This window comes from Falco punctatus (genome assembly GCF_963210335.1).
Source record: "Falco punctatus genome assembly, chromosome: 8".
Classification (NCBI taxonomy): Eukaryota; Metazoa; Chordata; class Aves; order Falconiformes; family Falconidae; genus Falco; species Falco punctatus.
In genome coordinates, this window is record NC_137588.1 from 26,950,061 (window position 1) to 26,968,919 (window position 18,859).

The window sequence follows — 18,859 nt, forward strand, 5'->3', positions numbered from 1 at the left end:
TGAGGAGGAAGGAACAGCGGAGACAGTATGTGATGAACTGACCACAGCACCCATTCCCCATTGCCACTGGCAGGGAGGAGGTAGAGAAACTGGAAGTTGTGCCCAGAAAGAAGGGAGGGGAGGGGGGAAAGTGTTTTTAAGATTTAGTTTAATTTCTCATTATCCTATTGTGATTTGATTGGTAATATATTAAATTAATATCCCCAAGCTGAGTCTGTTTTGGTCGTGACAGTAACTGGAAAGTGATCTCCCTGGCCTTATCTTGACCCATGAGCCTTTATATTTTCTCTCCTCTGTCCACCTGAGAAGGGGAGTGACAGAGCAGCTTTGGTGGGCACCTGGCATCCAGCCAGAGTCAACCCACCACATAAAGCAAGGCAGGACATTTTGCAGAGACACCGTGATTCCACTCCGTTATCACCTTTTTATTGATGAAAGGACAGATCTTGACAGTAGGGGAAAAAAAGGATGCTTCACAATGAGGACAGGAAGTAGCTTCTACTGGTCTTTCAATTCCTTCAGTCTTCTGATGGCAGATTTGACTGTCACTGCAGAGGTGGTACTGGAAGAAGAAGGAGAGTCACTTGCATGCAGCAGTAGAACCCATGCCAGTGGTTGGTGTTTTTTTTTTTGAGAAAACACTAATCATTTCAAATAGTTATCGTCTGATTGCACTGTCAACAGAGGGCTAATTCCACTCTGACTTTCATGATAACAAAGTGCAGGCCTTTGTTTACAGAAGCACATGCAACTTCCTAACCCAGGTCTTCACCCAAAATTTTCCAGTTATGCATCAACTATATGCACAAGCACGTGGGCTCAGGTTCCTGGCAACTGTTACGCGTGAGGCAACAGTGTGTTCTACCAGAATTGCAGGGGAAGAAGAATAAAGAAAGGGAGTAAGCAAGAACACCATTACAATAAGCATTATGTTTCAATGCTTTTAAAACAAAAGTAAAACACAGAAATAGTATTTCTCAGAGTAAATCTGGTTTTGCCTACTGCATCTCTTGTCTCTGAACCGAAAAGGCTGGGATAGTAACCACAAATGCTGCTTAGACTTTGAAAGAAGTAGTAAAGAGTTCCCTGACAAAAATCAAGATTTTTATACAGTCAAAGGAATCAAGGAAGGAAAAATAACTCTCAGGTTAGAGGCGTAATTTATTAGAAGCTGTTGAAGCTCTTTTTAGAATAGGTCAGAGGGACATCTATCAGGAGTAATCCATATAGATGATTCCATCCTGAGATGGCTGGATGAACCAGCCATTCTCTCTGGTCCTTTTCTTCCAACATCACCAAAAAAATGGCTCAAAGATAATACCTTGTACAAACAACTGTAGTTCACATCTCCAGTATGAAATGCTACTACAGCCAAGGCACAAAAAAAACCCCCAAAACACAAACAAACAAAAAAACCCCACCAACCCCAAACTACTTCAGTAAAATATGCTTCCATTTCTTTATCTGAAGTTTGGGAAAAAATGCAGAGTTTGTATTTCTGAACTGATAAAACCCAGAGACACAGAAATTTTGGAGTAACCCACCAAAACCAGCATCAGGACTGTGACAGATAAAATTCAGTTTGCTCAGAAGTTGCACAACAGACACAGGAAAGAATAGCCATCAAATCCACTTTGATCCACTCCAATCAAGTTTTAACAATGCAGGCAACCCACTCACACACATATCACGAACTCAAAACAGTTAACGGTTAGTAGATTGAAAAATAAAATGAAAAGCTGTATTATGCCTCAGCTATATGAGAATACATGCTGAAGGAGCTTCTTAATTTCCTTACTTGTAAGTCCAGGCACCACCAGCAACTGTCTTCATGCATGATCCACAGTGCCAAATACCCACAGCCTTCCTCTTCATTTTGGTCTGTAATAAAAGGAAAGACAAAATGCGCTCTCCATCAGCTGATAAAGCCAACCTTCAGGCGAGGTCTCCAGCACCACGCTATGGCATCACCTATAAGCCTAGTTAAGACACGCAACGATCAGGGAATGGTTTTATTCAGTTTTTTCAAAACAGGGAAAGTCCTTCTGAAACACTTTCTTACTCAGATATAAAGTGGGTCATTTCTAAGTGCATCATCAACAATTCAGCTCTTTTTCAAAGAGAAAAATAGTGAGGCGTTACATTGGTCACAATAACAGATATTCTCACCTGATTTGATGGCCAATGTAACACCGCTGTTATTGGTGTTCCCTGGACAGATTGCTCTGAACCAGAGCTCCTTTGGATAGCATCCAGAGTGAGTGCTGGGTGCTGAACTCCAAGTCTCCATCACCTTGCAATGATGACAATGGGTTTCACTTAGACCTATACAGGATCTAGGCAGCTCTGCCAATGGGGCTATCAATGTTTTTACTTCACGTGACAAAGACACTAATATATTAAAAAAATAGAGAGAAATCTTTTAAAATTTTGAGCTGCTTAAAGACACCTACTTTATAAATATTAATAGAAATTTCCTGGGCAAACCACAAGCTGACGGACCTCTCAAACTGCCAAAAAACAGATTTAAGAGTGATTTTTTTTTTATTATGCACATGAGCAGATAAGATTACTTATCAGAAATTCTTCCCCATCCAGTTACACAGCACACAATTATAAGCAAGCAGCTGCAAACAAAAGTTGTAAGTGGGAAAAGCATGCTCTCTTCTCCCTCCAGGTAACCTGTAAAGTTACTGAAAGAAAAAAAAAAAAAGCCTAAGTCGTGCCTTAATTAGCAGGATGACAAGTGTGTTGTTTTAATTCTGTTAAGCCTTTTTTTATTATGATACCTAAAACATATAGTATGGCAACGTATCTTACTATTTTGTGTAATGAAATATAATTTGTTTTCACGTAACTACCACTAAACATACATGTGAAATGTCTACTCTTTTTATTTTATAAAAGATTCTGACAGGAGCCTAAAGCTCAAATACACCGATCACTATCTCAAAACTAGTGGAGTTATTGCTTCAGTACAAAAATGACCGAAGCACCAAACTGCATTTCCAGCAGCAACAACAAAAGTTACTATTAAAGACTTTTTTAGGGAAGGAGGTCTCTCACCTTGCCACAGAAGGAGCAGGTATACTTGGCATGCTGGCTAATTTCGATTTTCTTCACCATTTTCCTCAGGGATGCACCATACCGAGTGCCGTACTTCCCCACGATCCCAACCTTCTTGGTACGCTTAGCCTGTGGGGAGGCAGCCCAGGGTGAGCTCCGGCTTCACCGAACGGCCACCCCGCAGCCCGACACGGCAGCGGCGGGCTCGGCACGCAAAGGCGGGGCCTCTCCCCGGCGCCGCAGCTACCAAGGCGGGGCCGGCGGGCGCGGCTGCGGGGCAGGCCGGGCACCGGGCGGCGCTGGGGCACCACGGCACGGGCAGAGCCGCCCCCCCGCGAGGCCCAGCCCGTTCCCCGCCGCGGGGCCGCAGCCGGCACCGCCATCCCATCACCACGCACTGCCGGCGAACGCAGGCCCGGCCCCCTCCCGGGCCGCCTGCTCGGCCCCCCGCCGCTGCCCGCCGCCCCCTCCCGGGCCGCCTGCTCGGCCCCCCACCGCCGTTCCCCTCACTCGGGCCGCCTCCCACAGGCCACCCCGGCTGAGGCGAGCCCCTCTCGCGGCCCAGCGCGGGGCCGGGGCCGGCTCGGTGGCAGAGCGCACACAGGGCCCCGGCCCGGCCCGGCGGCTCTCCCGGGCAGCGGCCCGCCCGCAGCAGGCTCCGCGCTGCCCGCCGGGGCGGATGGCGACGGATAGAGGCAGCCCCGGCCCCACTCACCATCCTCCTGCCTGGCGCCGGCCCCGAAAGAGAAACGCCGTCTGCGCAGGCGCACTATGAGCCGTCGCCGGCGGAAGTGAGGCGTGAGGAGACAGAGCGTGAGCGGATGGGACTGGGAGCGGGTTTGTCTGCACCGCGGTGGTGCGAAGCTCCATGGTCGCGGTGTACGTTCTGTATTTCTCGCGTGGCATCAGGGTTATCTAAAGCACGCAAACCGGAAGGCAGTTGCGGCCGCATTGCTCAGCAAACACCCTGTATCAATGTGAAACCCAAGCAGTACATCACCCCCAGCAGCACCGACAGGAGATGTGGTGCAAGAGCTCAGATTCCAGGATTTCCACCCAAGGAGGTCACACCACGCAAGAAGATGGAGCAGTTACATTCACTCACCTGATTTTTAAAGAAATATCAGTATTAAAAAAAGGAACAGGAAGCCAGATTGGAGCTGTAGAAGGAGTAATAAATAAATAAATAAATACATAAATCAATGGCTATGAATTCTAATTTTGAAGCATACCAGCCCTAAACCCCAAAGTTTCAAGATAACCCAACCAGTTGCAAACACAGCATCTGCCTGGTTTCCTTGGGATTATCCAGTATTGAGACCAGCAGCCATAGAAGCCTCCATGTGCTGCTGCGGAGGTGGCCCCCTGGCACCCAGGCGGTGCCCCCAGACACCAAGCCACCTCCATCTCCGCCACCAAAGCGCAGGGCTGGCACCCAGGAGGGCTCCTGCACTGCTCGGACCCAGCATGGGCCAGTGAAATACGTAACGCCACCGCTGAGCTGCGATGCTCATAATAGGATTAACAACCCATTAATCTCCATTATGAACTGCAATCCGGTTAGCTCGAGAGCTTTTTAATGCGCAGAGCCGGCTGCAGCTCATCCCTCCTGCCAGGCAGGAGCCAGGAGCCGGGGCTGCCCAGCCCACCTGCAGAAACCATCCCCAGGGACTTCTGGCAGGTACTTTTCCTCCTGTGGCAGCCCCATGCCCCCCCGCCCCCAGCCCTCCTCTTCACATTCAGTCCATTTAAGTAACAGGGAATTAATGACTCGAGCATACCCTGCCACTATGTGAGTCTTCCCATGGCGGGGGTCCGTGTTTTCAGAGATGCTCATGGACAGATGCTGCATGCCCTCTTGGATCTTGCTTTTAGGGTTTAAACACTCACATTTTTAGTTCCCCCTGTCCCCCAATAATCCCTGCAAACTCTCCTCTCATCCAAGCAGATCCTTCCAGCAACTGGTGGGCTAGAGCCCTGTTCCAGATGAGGGCTCAGCTCAGCTTTAGGCAACAGTACTTGTATCTCCCTCTGTTGAGTCAAAATCTCATTTGATGTATCCTAGGAATATATTTGCCCTTTTCAGATCCTCATCATAATGATGACTCACAGGATACATCTTTGATACTAATACATTAAAAAAAAATAATAAAATAAAATGTTCCTTTGGCTGCTTTGTGACTATTTGGTTAAAAAAAACAACTGTCAGCCAACACATCCAGGACAGAGGACCTACTGGCTGTTACCTGCAAGATTCTTCTTCCCTTTTTCATCTAATACGGATAAAGTGAACCTCAAGTGTACTTGAAGAGCCTCCTGTAACTCTGCAGCAAACCAGCTGAGATTTTATGGGTCCTAACAAAGAAAGAGTACACCTAGCATTCCTCTAACAGGGCTGGGATTTATCAATATATGGATAAGATAAATCGAGTTTATGAGCAGCAGAATTCTCCAAGGGTACTTTCAGCAGATTTCAGAAAAAATACTGTTTTGAAGTAGCTGTAGCTTTACAAGGGAAAAAGAAAACTACTCCTATAGGAAACAACACGGGTATACAAATAATGTCTCCCATGTTTTTTTTCAATAGGCAGACCACAACATTTTTCACCCTTTACTCAACCTTCTCTGCAAGTAGAAAGATCACATGTCCTACAAAAAGCTTAAATATTCAGTGTTCAAGACAAAGGCATTTGAAAATGTAGAAAAGTGTGTATTTATCTCCTGGCCAGCTGCTGGAGCAAGATAAATGATGTTTACTTCTTGGTCTCAAATCCAGAGATAAAGCATTTCCTCCAGTTTGCCAGTCACATGGTCTTACTCTTCACTTGCACACACAGCAAAGCACCTTCTCCAGTCCTGAATGAAAAGCAAGTCTCCACCCAACACAACGGCATACAGAACCTGCAGGGTATTTCCATGATGACATAATGAAAATGGGATAATCAAACTCTTCAATGTAGGAAAAAATATCCCAGTTACTGTCACAGGTTGATACTGTAGCAAAAGCGTTTTCCTCCTTGACCATGGAAGACAGGTCTTTCTGTCAGTGCCTGGTAACTGCACACAGCCAAGCACACCACCTGCTCAGCATGTTAGCTCCTGGCCTTCAGAAAGCTAAACGTAAGCTTTCAGTTTGCTTTGCCCCCCACCCTTCTCTACAAATTATCTCTGTAAAACATAGCTAACTGGCACTTCTGTGAAATTACATCTTCTCCTGTATTCCCTGGTCACATTTGCTTAACACTAGCTCATTTCCAACTATCTACTAGTACTAAGACCAGAAGCATGAAACTTGGCATCATGCTACACCCCACTGGCAGTAACACAAAATAAAATTAAAGACAACCATGCAGGGATGCCTGAAAAGACAAGCTGTGATAAACAGAGCCATTTGCCTTTACATCAAGCCCACATCAAAAGTGGCCTCTAGAGTTTCTGCAAACCTGTCACTGCCGTGAAGTGGAATCAGGCCATGCTCGAGGGACAGCAACTGTATCACAAGCTCCTGAAAGGAACCAAAGAGCAGGTGTGTTCAGGCAGCATTGGGGCTTGGAGTTCAGGTCTCCCAGTTCATAGGGCTGAGGGCATGACAGAGACTATCACAAATGAAAAACAGGCATTTTAATCGCTGCATCAAACAATAGTGCTGCTTCTGGCAGTGTAACCTGCACAGAGCTGTAATGGGAGCAAACAACAAGTCCTAGGGTACCAGCCTAAATGTCTTACGGAAGTATCTGTTGATTCATCTAGAAGCAAAGTACCATGGGAGTTTCCCTTTTGAAAGCTGATGCATTTTAGAAAGCACAAAAGCAAGTGTCCCCCAAAAGACCTATCTTCCAGCCAGTGTAAATATTAAAAAAATGGTAATATTTCCATTGCATCACATATTTTTCAAACTTAAGGTCCAAATAGGAGATGAAATTCTAAAATAGAAAAAGTACCAAAAGCTTGGGAACAATGACTTAAAATAATTGACTTAAACAGCTCAGTCCAGAAGCAGCTTCTCACAAAACAAGAGCAAAAGTTCACCTTGTCGCACCTCTCCTCACTCATCTGAAAACACACACACCCTCCTTTCCTGAGCAGCCAGGCTTAATCACTGGCAGTCATCGCAAGCTTCACCCTCCACTGACAGAAAGTACATGCCATGGAGCAGGTCCCAAGATTAAGCAGATGCGGCCAGAGATCAGTGTGCTCAGACAGACATGTCTAACGGGCAATACACACCTCCAGGCAGACAATTATACTACTTGGCTTCAAGGTATTAACTGCTCTGCACAGACAAAATTGTGGGGCTCTCCCTCCTCTCCCCTACCTCCACAAAACATCAAGATCTGTCTGGATCTCCTCACTGCTAAACTGAATACCAGAAAGTCTGTTTGCAAGTGACCCAAATAAGGGCCAAATTTTGCCATTGAACTGACTCCTATAAATACAGATTAAAATTCTTGGAGATGGAAGACTCATTGTTAAAAGCACTCTGCAGCTGCTGAGAAGTTACTTTTTACAACAGTTTTGCCTTGTGGACAGACAACCATTATCTGCTTTTTAAACAAAACAACTGTGGAAACTGACATGCTGAAACAGAACAGCACGGTACTTGCCCATGGCCATTTAGTCATCAGCAAAACCAGGACTGCAAAACACCCAGGCTGCCTGGTGTGTGCTGCTCATCTGTCATACTGTCAGACTGCCTTCTCATCCCTTGAGATGAAACACACTAGAGATACAGAAAATGAAAGTTTTTATTTTTGAAAACACAAAAAAATAACACTTCACTGCTTTTGTTTTCTCTTTTTTATAAAAAAATATATCTTGGCCACCGTCTCTTTCCCTGTTAGCATTACACTTTAAAAAACTCCTCAATACGCCGCTTTTTTCTGGGACTCACTGAATGTGTCTCTCCTTCTGTATTGTGCACGGCACCGTCGGAGTCAAACTCACAGCAAGTATCAGCTGCCTCCAAAAGCAGAACATCATCAGTGTCATCTCTGCTCTCAGAGAAGGTCCTCTGGAAAAGGTCATAGATGGTCTTCTGCTTTGGATCTGGCTGAGAAATCAGAACAGACAGAACCTGCATATATATTGTCATATAAAACCAAAAGTGAGCAACAATCAGAGCGCACACCCCCAAGACAGTGAACATATATGCTATGGAGGCGATCACGTCTCCTTACATGCAGTAGGTTTGGGAATTCTGTGGGGAGTTCAAGTCAAGGCATGGATCTTGGGAGGAGTAGGAGAATCTGGTCTGTGGTATTAAAGGCAGAACAGGTGTAAGGTCAGCCTGCCAATCACCTGCCAATCCAGATATACACAAGCCAAAGCTCATTCAGCCTCTCCCAGGGACTATCAATATTCTTTCAGGTCAATTACCTTGGGGTAGTAGTTAGTGGATTCAGCTGCTTTGGAGAAACTGGTTTCTGAAAGACCAGCTTCCCCCAGCACTTCAATTTTCTCTTGAATCATTGGCCTAGGAGAGATAATCAGGCATTATTGGAAGGAAGAAAATATCATGCAAGGACACTGTGTCATTTACTATGTGTAGATGAAAACAAACAAAAAACAGGTAACAGGAGTATAAAGATGGCTTTTCTACAAAAGCCTGTTAGTTCCTTAACCTGTCCTGCTCTAGTTTATGATGACTGCTGTCCTGGGATACTGATCAATCCAAATTAAATAAGTATCAATCCAATTTAAATAAGTAACAAAAGGAGGATTTCAGACTATAAATATTTGGAGAACAAACACCTCCAACAGGGAAAACAGTTCGCTGAGGCAACACCTCAATGGTATGAAGTCAGAACAAGAAGATGCAGCTAAAGGGAGTTCCAACAGCCTGTGTGTTCAGTTTCCAGGGTAGGCAATGGTAATTCCCATCAAACAACACATCAGTATTTCTAGGGTATCTCCTGAAGTACTGCAGGAGGAAGACTCCATCACTGGCCCAAAAGGTTCTAACCACACCTGTGGACTGGACACTTTGAAAGAAGAAAAGGCCACAGCACAATTAACGCATTTACCAAGTATCCAAGCAGTCTTGTTCTTTTTCTTGCCTTTAAAAAGGATGCCACTGCCCTTCCTTGAACAGCTATATTTCCTTCCCTCTAAGCATTAATGACTGCACGGACAGCATTTCACAAATAAAGGCAGAATTACTGTCATTAACTTTCCATGAAATGTGGGCGATGCATCAGTTTCCAGATCCCTGCATTGTAGGGTTATAATTATTTGCCATCATGATATTCTGGGAACTGCACAAGTTCACTTAGTTCATTTGTTCCTTTAAACAAGGTAATAAAGATGTAATTTTGGACTTTAAATGAACCAGCTGGTGGATAATTTCTTTTCATCATTTGCAGGTCAGTTCCCTTGCAGCACTAAGGATTCCTCAGATCGTCCCGTCCCCCAGGATGACAGATTCCCCAGCCAAAAGGACCAGTGTCCACTAACAGCTCTCACTGCAGCCAAAAAGGCTTAGACCACAACTCTTCAGAGGAAAGTCAGTAGCACTTTTTTAATTCATCTGAAGGGCTCAGTGAAGAGCAAGAGGAAAGCAACAGTGCAGTCCTCTTCCACAGCTCCCTGTCCAAGCACTCAGCAGCCAGGTTGCTCCTCAGATGTGATCTACAATACGTGGAACCATCTCCAGTGTATGCTGACTTCACTTGAAAGTACTCAGCACTTTACAGCACATGAATATTCTGGGCTGTATCTAAGACAATTCCTTATACAGAGACTGTGAAGGTTTTAGATGCATCAGCTCTCCCAGAATTTCTCTCAACAGCCCTTTCTTTGTCAGATAACTACTTTTATTCCTCCTGCTTGTCATCCATTTAATGTCCACTGTGGCCAGGCCATGTCACCAGCTCACAGCAGCCCTGACTGGCAGTTATTGCTCCTCCCCTCATAGGCTGTGGAAGTCAGCACTAACATTAAGCACCTTACATCACATGTGACAAAAAGTGAAAACAGGTAGCAAAAACAAGTGTTTTTCTCACTTCCTACCATAAGTAGTCGTCTGCTGTGCCTTTAGCCACCAGGTAGTGAACATTAACAGAGCTGGTCTGTCCAATTCGATGTGCCCGATCTTCTGCTTGGATCAGAATCTTTATGTAAAAACATGACAAAGAAAATAAAACTGCATACATCTGAGAAATAGTGTAAGCACCAGAAAACAGGGAGATCTCATTTCTTGTGCTCATCAATTACTGTTTATCTGGATCTTGTTAATGCCTGCATCCTCAAACACAGACTAAGCCAAGAAGTAATCTGGTGCACCACATTCCCAAAAGGCACTGAGCATTTTTCAAAATTAGTCAGCACTGATGATGGACCCTTTCAGTTCTTGGCTGGGCAAGCAGTTGAGAGCTCTGTCAAATTAAGAAACAGGAGCATGTTTCCCTTTCACACCATTTTCTCCAGCCAGCAAGCTGCGTAACCAGCCCCACTGGTTCAAGCCCAGGCACCTGAGGCTGCACAGACAAGCAGCCACCAGAGAAAGAAAGAGGAAAAACCCTAGAAAGTCCTATGCCCATTACATCCCCCCTAAGCACCAACGCTTCTGCTCTCCAGGGAGCATCCAACCCCTGTCCCCTCCAGGACACATACCCCTGGGTTCCAGAAGAGCTCTGCAAATACCACCAGGTCCGCAGCAGACAATGTCAGGCCCATGTTTGCAGCGGTGAGGGACAGGACAGCCACAACCTGCTTCTCTGAGAACTGAAACTTCTGGCACAGAGACTGCCGCTCGGCTGAAGGTGTGGAGCCATCAATGCGAATGTATTCAACACGCTGTGAAGAGGCAGAAGATACTTTTTAGAGGCCTCGTGTCCCATTCCCCATATCGTCTTTCCATCTTTTAGTAGATTCTGTTTCCCTTCTGTGGGGAAGGGAAACAGAACCAGGAAAATAAAAAGGCAACAGTTGTATTTTTAAGACCTTGCCTTATCTTAAAGGCAGAGATGCTGTAGCTCAGTACATAATGTACCTTCCCTCTGTTCACAATTCATTACTTGCTCTTATGTCCATTGCTCTCCCACCAGTCCTGACCAACAGGAAGGACAGCAACAAGCAACAAGTACAGTGGAAAGGCAACCAGCTTAATACAAAAGCTGGACACTGTGTACTGACGTTACAGCTGCTACAACCTCCCCAAGTCTGGGAGAAGATGGGATCCTACACACCTCAGACGCTCTGTGGTAGGCTCAGGAAAGGTATGACAAACTTGGGTGATGCAGGGCCATAACTCTTCAGCGTCCAACATCCTTGCTCTACTGGAGGATGCTGCCCCAGAAGCAAAGCCACCACTGCCACTGTCGTTTATAGTTTGGGATATTAACTTAAATCATCCTTCACATTGCCCCCGCATGACCCAGAACTCTTTAGAGGCATCCATGGAAGTCTCACACAAATAATTACTCAAGCCCTTTTGAAGTCAGAAAGGCGACTGGCAGAACTATCACGTCTCCCTACAGTATCCCAGCTCAAAAATGTAAAACCACCACAGAGACAAAGGCAGGCAGCCATAGCTGGACTTGGGTTGTTACATTCTCCCCATCTGAGAAAAGCCTGGAGGACAAAGCAGAGATGGCCACACAGGGTAACACTCCTCCAAGTATCCACAAGCTCCAAGGCAAACAATGGAGATTAAAGAACATTAAATACAACAAAAGCCACTCAGTTAATACAAAGTGAATCCTGTAAGGCATTCACCCTAGCACCTCAGCTCCCTCGGTGAAGGGCACATTCAGAGGCACAGCAAGTAGAAATTAACTCTGCTGCTAACTTTCATAAACTATCTGACTGTCTGTAACTCTGAGGAACGGTGATAAAGTTGACTCAGTCAATTACTTACTTTCTTCTCCAGCTCTGCAACTATTGCATCCAGTACTATCTTGTGATGAGCAAACACCAGGAATTTATCATTCCCACTTTCCAGTAACTCCAGAACATATTCTCTACATGAAAGAGGAAAAAAAACCCAACCTCCATAAAGTTATGCACTGAGAGAACACAGGTTTTACTCACAACACATTTTAAAGATACTGCTCATCTATACACAGAGACTAAGAAATCAGCTAGCATACAAAAGCTGCAGTAAAATGCAAGTAGCAACTCAAGATTCCTACAGCTTAAAAAAAAGACATTGCAGGAAAATCCACTCATTTTTCTTTACTGCAGCTGGACAGCTGCCTACATTTATACTTGAGTATCACTGAGAATCAATTTGTATGATTCTGCTTGAATCATGGCATCTCAGACCAATCAACTAAAATTCATCTGTATTTATTTAACAGTCTCATTCACCCTTCCGTATCCCTAACTTTTGCACAATCATAGTATACTAAAGTAATCTGTATACAATTATTCTTCCTATGTTTAATTAGGATTGTTTTTATTTTAGAAGAAAAGGTCTCTAAGTGCACGGATCAGAGTATCCTAAAAGTAGCTTTCTCTGTAAGGGTTCACAATGACAATTTACTACAACTTGACAATCTAAATATATCAGCTATTTCTAGGAATTATCCATATGCATATAGGCTAGTAACCAATGAAAGGTACCAAGACTCCTTTTAAACACAGTTAAACAGTGTTAATTAAACAAAAACTCTGTCTTTTGCCATGGACTAATAGCAGAGCCATAGAACCCATTTCTTGCATTAACAATCAGGTTAACTGGAGCCTGAAAAACACCTATAAGCCTAAAACTTGTAACTAAGTATAGCAACAGCCATCAGAACAGCTGATACAAATGTCATCTTTTCTTTGTAATAGCAAAGTTGTTGCTAAGATCAGAAATACCAAGTTCTTTGCTAAATACAACACAGCTTAGGTCAGCAGCAACTGTCAAAACACCAAGCAGGATTTCCAGTACTGTATTAAGGTGCAGACAGCTCCCAGGGTTTGTGATGTTCAGATCTCAACTACCATGACAGTATCATTTAACAAAGAAATCTGGGAGAAAAGTGGGATCGCTGGATTTTAAAACAAATATTAACACGAACATTCAGTGTAGCATGCAGATGCCAAGATATTACAGTTATTTTATAGCTCATTCCCGTCCTCCCATATTCCATTTAACAAATGGCTAGTCATTTCAATGGAAGCAATGGAAGACACTGTCATCAAGGGTAAGACGTGAGAGGTGCTGATGATCATAGGACAGTACCATTAGCTAGCTGGTACCGCAGCTTAGCAGCTAATAATAAATGGTATTTTAAATGCCACTAAACCCCAGGAAAACAATGAACTAGTTCCTACCAGAAAGTCAAGTAAACAGCACTTCATGGTTTTATATTCAGTTCACACTTGCAACTGAAATAAAAGGAAGAAAGCCTTCTAACTGTTCGCTAACATAAAAGGAAGAAATTCTTCTACAGGAATGAGCGCTGGGACTCTGGCAGTTCTGTGCCAAACAGGCAAATTCTGCAGCAAGGTCTGAGACTGTGAAATCACATACTGCACATCAGCTGGTCCTTACATTCAGAGAGCTGCAGAAAAGTAAACTTTTTTGAAGTTATTATCATACTACTTATTAACAAGTTACACTATATGACCTAAAGCAACTCCCTTGCAGTCCCAGCAGAAAGGCTAAGGATAAAAGGGCACAGAAAGTCACAGAAGGGAATCTTTTCTAGGGAAGACAGAGTGAAAAGCACACCTTTGATGGAAAACTTTTGCTAATGACAGCCCATATGAGCTCTGTGGAAGAGCCAAGAACTTCAGTAGGGGCTGTGACACCCTTACAGTACGCTACAACTAAAGCTCCGTCCCTCTCATAAGCTTTTTGGCTCAGGGTTCCTGATGCAGTAGGACTGCAACGTTAGTTTTCTCAAATTCTGTCGATACTTTTAGTTTCAGTACTCTCCCCCTCCTTAAACTGAAATAGGGTCTAGACCAGGGACCTTGATCCAAGTCCCAAACACTAAGTAATTTTAGATTGTTCAAATGACAGTTTAGATCCATATTTGGAATGAAATCAGAAGACTTACTCAGCCTAGGAACTCCAAGAGAAGAAAAAGTTTAGTGCATTGTAATTAAAATCAATTTTTTCTACGCTGGCTGGAGGCTATGCTTCATGTCCCTGCACTGTTATCTCTAAGGCACTGTTTTCCTGTTCTGAGCAGAAAAAACACATTTTACCAGGCAGGAATGAAGCAATGACACGCAGCTTACACGACTGAGTGGATTTTAGCTTCTGCTGTTCTGTTGTAGAAGAGGAGAAGAGCTTCCTTCTCTTGTTGTTTCTGCAGAGAGAAAGATAAAATAAGTGTGAGTCTCAGAAATGCCTTTTCTCCTTCTTGCTTACAGATATGGCATGTCTGCTGCTGCCAAATAAACACTTTGCTAGTTAAAAAATCAGCCTATAAATGCACAACAAAGGGGGACTGGGGGAAGTCTACTCGCCACTGGGTATGGCAGATACTCACACACTCCTATTTCTGACACCTCCCTTCCCACCTCCTACTCAACTCCTACAAGTTGGATGACATGCATATCACAAACATCGTTTTAGTTGAAAAAGCATTTTCCAGCCAAAACGGCAAGGAAAAACTCCAAAGTTCTTACAGAACTGTATTAGTAACCTAGGAGCTTAGAACATGCATTTGCCATCCATACAAGAAAAAACCAAAAAAACCCAAAAATACACCCTTCATATTTTTGGTCACTGCTGTGTTCACAACAGAGCTTCAACAAGGCTGTGTTTGTAGGGTGTATGGGATTACAAGGCAAGACAGAAGAGTAAGTACAGAGGCAGGAGATATGAAAGACAATTAGAAAGGACTAATGAGAGAGGAAAAAAACAGAGGAAATGGTATTTCAAAAAAGAACAAAGCAGGCCACTTAAAAGGAAAAAACAGCTGAGCTGTTTTGATTGTGTTGTATACTCATTTAAAACAGTGCCTTCAACAGCCTTCCACTGCGCCTTCACATGAGATGTGGCTCTCACCTTCCTTTTGGAACCCACAGTACTGTTTTTCCATTGATGTTTTTAAATAAAGGTACCTGAAATACTAGAGTCTTATCATGAAAATAGCTTCTGACTTACATTTCCATATCCTTTGTCCATCTTTTTTGCTTCAGCTGCCAAGACAGCTTTGGTCTTTGCACTAATGGATTCAGGAGCCACTACAACCATTTTGCGTTGCTTTGCTGGAAGCTGGGAAAGCACATCTGATTTCAGACGTCGGATCATGATGGACTCTTCCAGCAAAATTTTCAGTTCAGTTAAGTTGGATGATCCAGAGTAGTCCCAACCCCACGGCATCTTGGAAAGATCAAAGCAATTATCAGTGTCAAACTTACAAGAGACTTGTCTGCAGGTGATCCAAGAGTAGAATAAACTTCCAGGGAAACAGGGCAAGGGAAGAACTTAATGGTCAGTGAGAAGACAGATTTGACAAAAATGGCAATGAGACAGAAGTGTATAAAGTAACCCACGTAACAGGAGAAGATTACTTATAAACCTCTTTTTTTCCTATTTACTAGCGCTCAGGGAGATGCAGGGAAGAGGACTACACAGAAAGGTAGGGATCCCTACCACAGTACTGTGACCTGGTATTCATCCTCACACAGCAAGGTGTTTCTGCTCGCTACTTGCAGCTTTGGGCAGGCCAACAGATCTCATTGCAGTTCTGTGCACACACAATTACCTCACCTTTAAGCAGAGACATGCAATAATCTTCTCTAACAGCATAAGAACAAACATCCTTAACCCAAATGCCTTCACAGAGACATTACACTTGTCTGACATGCCTAGTAAACGCTAGGTCAAAATTGCCTGTTTTCCACTGACCTCTCTCTTGATCTACTCCCTGATAGACTCTGTCTCTGCCATTACCATGTTTGGTTTAGATACAAAATAAATCACTCTAAGCATTGTCTCTTCAAAGCAGCATCACTTCAAAGCTCCTCTGAACAAACCCTTCATTTACTCCTCCTTGAAGCACTTGCCTCTGAACCTGCCCTATCCTCCAAGATCCTGTGTGCAGACGATATATATCTGTTCAATTAATCTCAGCTCATCGCTCTTACTAGTAACCCCACAGCCTATCATTTGTTCTCTGGGAAAGAACAACTAAACTGACAAACAGTGGCATCAAAATAGGTACACTCCCCAAAAGAAACATCTTTAAACAACTTTCTTTTGGAGAGGAGACCAATAAAGTTTTTATGCTGAAGTAAAGGATAAAGAGATACCTTTCCCCTGAAGTTTCACAAATAAGCATATGAAATACAGCTACAATACTGAAAAGCAAGGCAGGGGGAAGGCAAAATCCTCCTCATAGCTCTAATTCCAAATCTTACTGGCAGTGTCACCAAAAAAAGCCAGAAGTACCACCTCTGGTCTTGGAAGAGCAACTCAATGTAACCTTCTACGTATGTATACGTATGCCCTCCTGAAATGCATATAATGGAGATGTGAGGAGCCTCAGCACCAATGCCTTTGATCTCCTGCTGCTCCACTTTGATTGCACCACATTAATTGCTAAAATAGATTTAACCTTAAAAGCCTGTATATCTTTTATTTGCCTTCCTCAAGAGAAACCTATTGCAACACAGAAATGGAAATAAAATAGGAAAAAGCTCCAAAGTATTCACCGCACCTTCCATCCTCCTGTAGAATGCATGAGACAAAAAATAAATCATACCAGCCATGAGGTTAGTCACATTACTGACTATATTAAGGGATGGTGCTCTGATGGAACAGGGGTGAGAACCTGCTATGAGACACAAAGAGGAGTAATTAGACAGCTTCTAGGCAATTAAGACCTCTCTGATATGTGGAAGTGAACATTCCTACTTCAGGTTGAGACATAACAGGACAATCTGCAATTCTACTGCCATGTTCTACTGATGTGAACCATTAACTGCCTTCAGATTCTGGCACTTATGACCACCATTAAAACTCATTTTACTTAATCTATTCCTACATAATTATGGTACCATCTGATTATCTATAGCTGCTTCATTAAAGCAGGAAACAATTCAAACCCTAGACACAAAACTAGTCTGGATCCTGTAGAGTTAAAACTTTGGCTCTGACAACAGCACAGTGGCATACAGCTAGAGTTAATAAGCCCACCTGGATGTAAGCCAAGCCTCAAAAAGCCAACACGGGTATTAAAGCTTTGCTTCTGTGAAACTAGGAATGCAATGCAGATACATCCCTCAGGTCTGTGAAAAGCTAGCTCAAGTCTAGCTGGGTTTATTAGCTTTAGGCATGCTGCATGGAAGCTGACAGTGCTGAGCCCCAGTCTTTGTGCCCCCTCTCCACAATTCTTCAGGCTCTGTGGACCCAGCAGAGCAGAGGTACAGAGGTACAAGAAGGACCGGCTTGGTGCTGCACCCAGCGTCATAAGCCCTCTGCCCACACTGCTCAGTGTACTGGTAGCTAAATAGATCAGCAATGACTAGGCTTCTAAGTAAGACCTGCTATGGGGCCTGGACACTCTCCTCAAGCTACCTCATTCTATTCATGCAGCCCATATTTTTCCATTTCCATAACAAGCAAGTAATACATATGTTTTGCGTCCACATAGCACAACTCATTTCAGAAGGGTAACATCACCATAACTGAAAGAACAAGGCACAAACAGAGCCAATATACTATCTACTGTCATATTAAAAAGCATATACAGGCAGAATCCTTACAGTATGTTCAGATTATTTCTTTCAAGGTGACTGTTGCTGGAACAATCTGCAAACAAGGAAACATGCTAGTTCTGTGCTGCACCTAGCTAGTGATAAAAATATGATTATTTTTGGAAATATTAAAATAGTTCAGTGTATCCTATTGTGGAAAAGAAGACAGAAAAAAAGAGGGACATTTATTTTGCCAAAATACACATCTGGCTTTGATCCATAACATTCCAGAACAAATGCTTCCAACTGTGATTTTCTTACCAAAGTGTTACAGCATCTTACATGAGTCAGTAAACTTATTACAGTGTTAGTAGAAGCTGCCAAACTCTTACAAATTCAGAGCATGTGCTCAGATAGAAATTATTTAATATTTGCCAACATCGCCCAGTTTGAAAAATGAATTCACAGCATGTGTTTTGGGAACAGACTGGAGATAGTTTGTAAATAAGCAGGTGACATTTCACTTGCTGCATTTTTAGGAGTACAGATGATGGAAAGTTGAATTACAACATGATAAACTTTTATTTTATACCTTTTCTAATCACTTCTGCCAGATAGATTTTATAACAGAAAATTGAAACTATTATCTTCAAAGAGAAACTAGTCAGGTTTTAGTTTTAAACTGAATGGTTCGGGTCTGTCAATTTTTCTTTAATCTTATAATGCAATCAGATTTACTATTAATGCCAAAACATTTTTGCATAGCACCTTTCATCCTCAAAGATCTCCAAAAGCCTTGCAAAGGCTCTCTGGTTTTGTATTCCATCCCCACTCATAATGCTGCCACTTTCAGGATAGAAAGAAGAACCTACTGAAATAATGACAGCAAAAGTAAAAAAAAGTAAAACAGTTCTTCAGAGAGGACGTAACTCCTAACACAATCTTAGGTTAGAGCTGCAAAAAGGAACATGACGGACATAACACAGTCATGAGGGAACAACTACAATCATCAAAATCCCTTTTAATTTACTTACTGCTGAGTGGATATCTGGCAACCCAAAACTCAGCAGTCCCATTTTTTTCTCTAATACTATTTATATCACTTTGTTTCCAGCAGCCCCACTTCTTCTCTAAATAACCAAATTCTTTCTAAGTTCACTCTATCATTTACTGACATTAACTGTAGCAAAATGTCCCCAGTGAA

At 43.3% G+C, this 18,859-nt stretch overlaps 2 protein-coding genes across 4 annotated transcripts in view; both read right to left on the minus strand.

The window, feature by feature from the left end:
• Positions 1-404: 404 nt before the first annotated feature.
• On the minus strand, positions 405-3,932 carry RPL37A (ribosomal protein L37a). Its single transcript, XM_080398758.1, has 4 exons — positions 3,782-3,932; positions 3,067-3,195; positions 1,799-1,881; positions 405-562 (listed from the first exon to the last, which is right to left on the minus strand). Exons 1-4 carry the CDS (start codon positions 3,782-3,784, stop codon positions 499-501), a joined length of 279 nt encoding a protein of 92 aa, XP_080254884.1. The 5' UTR covers positions 3,785-3,932; the 3' UTR covers positions 405-498.
• A 3,861-nt stretch (positions 3,933-7,793) lies between these two features.
• The window catches only part of SMARCAL1 (SNF2 related chromatin remodeling annealing helicase 1), a 40,626-nt gene continuing 29,560 nt past the window's right edge, over positions 7,794-18,859 (minus strand). For all 3 annotated transcript variants that reach the window (XM_080398747.1, XM_080398749.1, XM_080398748.1), the window contains exons 11-17: positions 15,119-15,337; positions 14,245-14,315; positions 11,924-12,026; positions 10,678-10,860; positions 10,075-10,175; positions 8,443-8,539; positions 7,794-8,116 (exon numbers count right to left, since the gene is read on the minus strand). In XM_080398747.1, coding sequence (XP_080254873.1) covers positions 7,910-8,116; positions 8,443-8,539; positions 10,075-10,175; positions 10,678-10,860; positions 11,924-12,026; positions 14,245-14,315; positions 15,119-15,337 — 981 coding nt within the window. In that variant the 3' untranslated portion in view covers positions 7,794-7,909. The remainder of the gene's footprint in view (positions 8,117-8,442; positions 8,540-10,074; positions 10,176-10,677; positions 10,861-11,923; positions 12,027-14,244; positions 14,316-15,118; positions 15,338-18,859) is intronic.

Excerpts from the sequence above, each read along its gene's own strand:
- RPL37A (XM_080398758.1), bottom strand. Across the intron at positions 1,882-3,066 it reads CCTGCTCCTTCTGTGGCAAG|ACCAAAATGAAGAGGAAGGC; the intron begins GTGAGAGACCTC and ends CTTTTATTACAG. Across the intron at positions 563-1,798 it reads GGTGGTGCCTGGACTTACAA|TACCACCTCTGCAGTGACAG; the intron begins GTAAGGAAATTA and ends TTCTTCTTCCAG.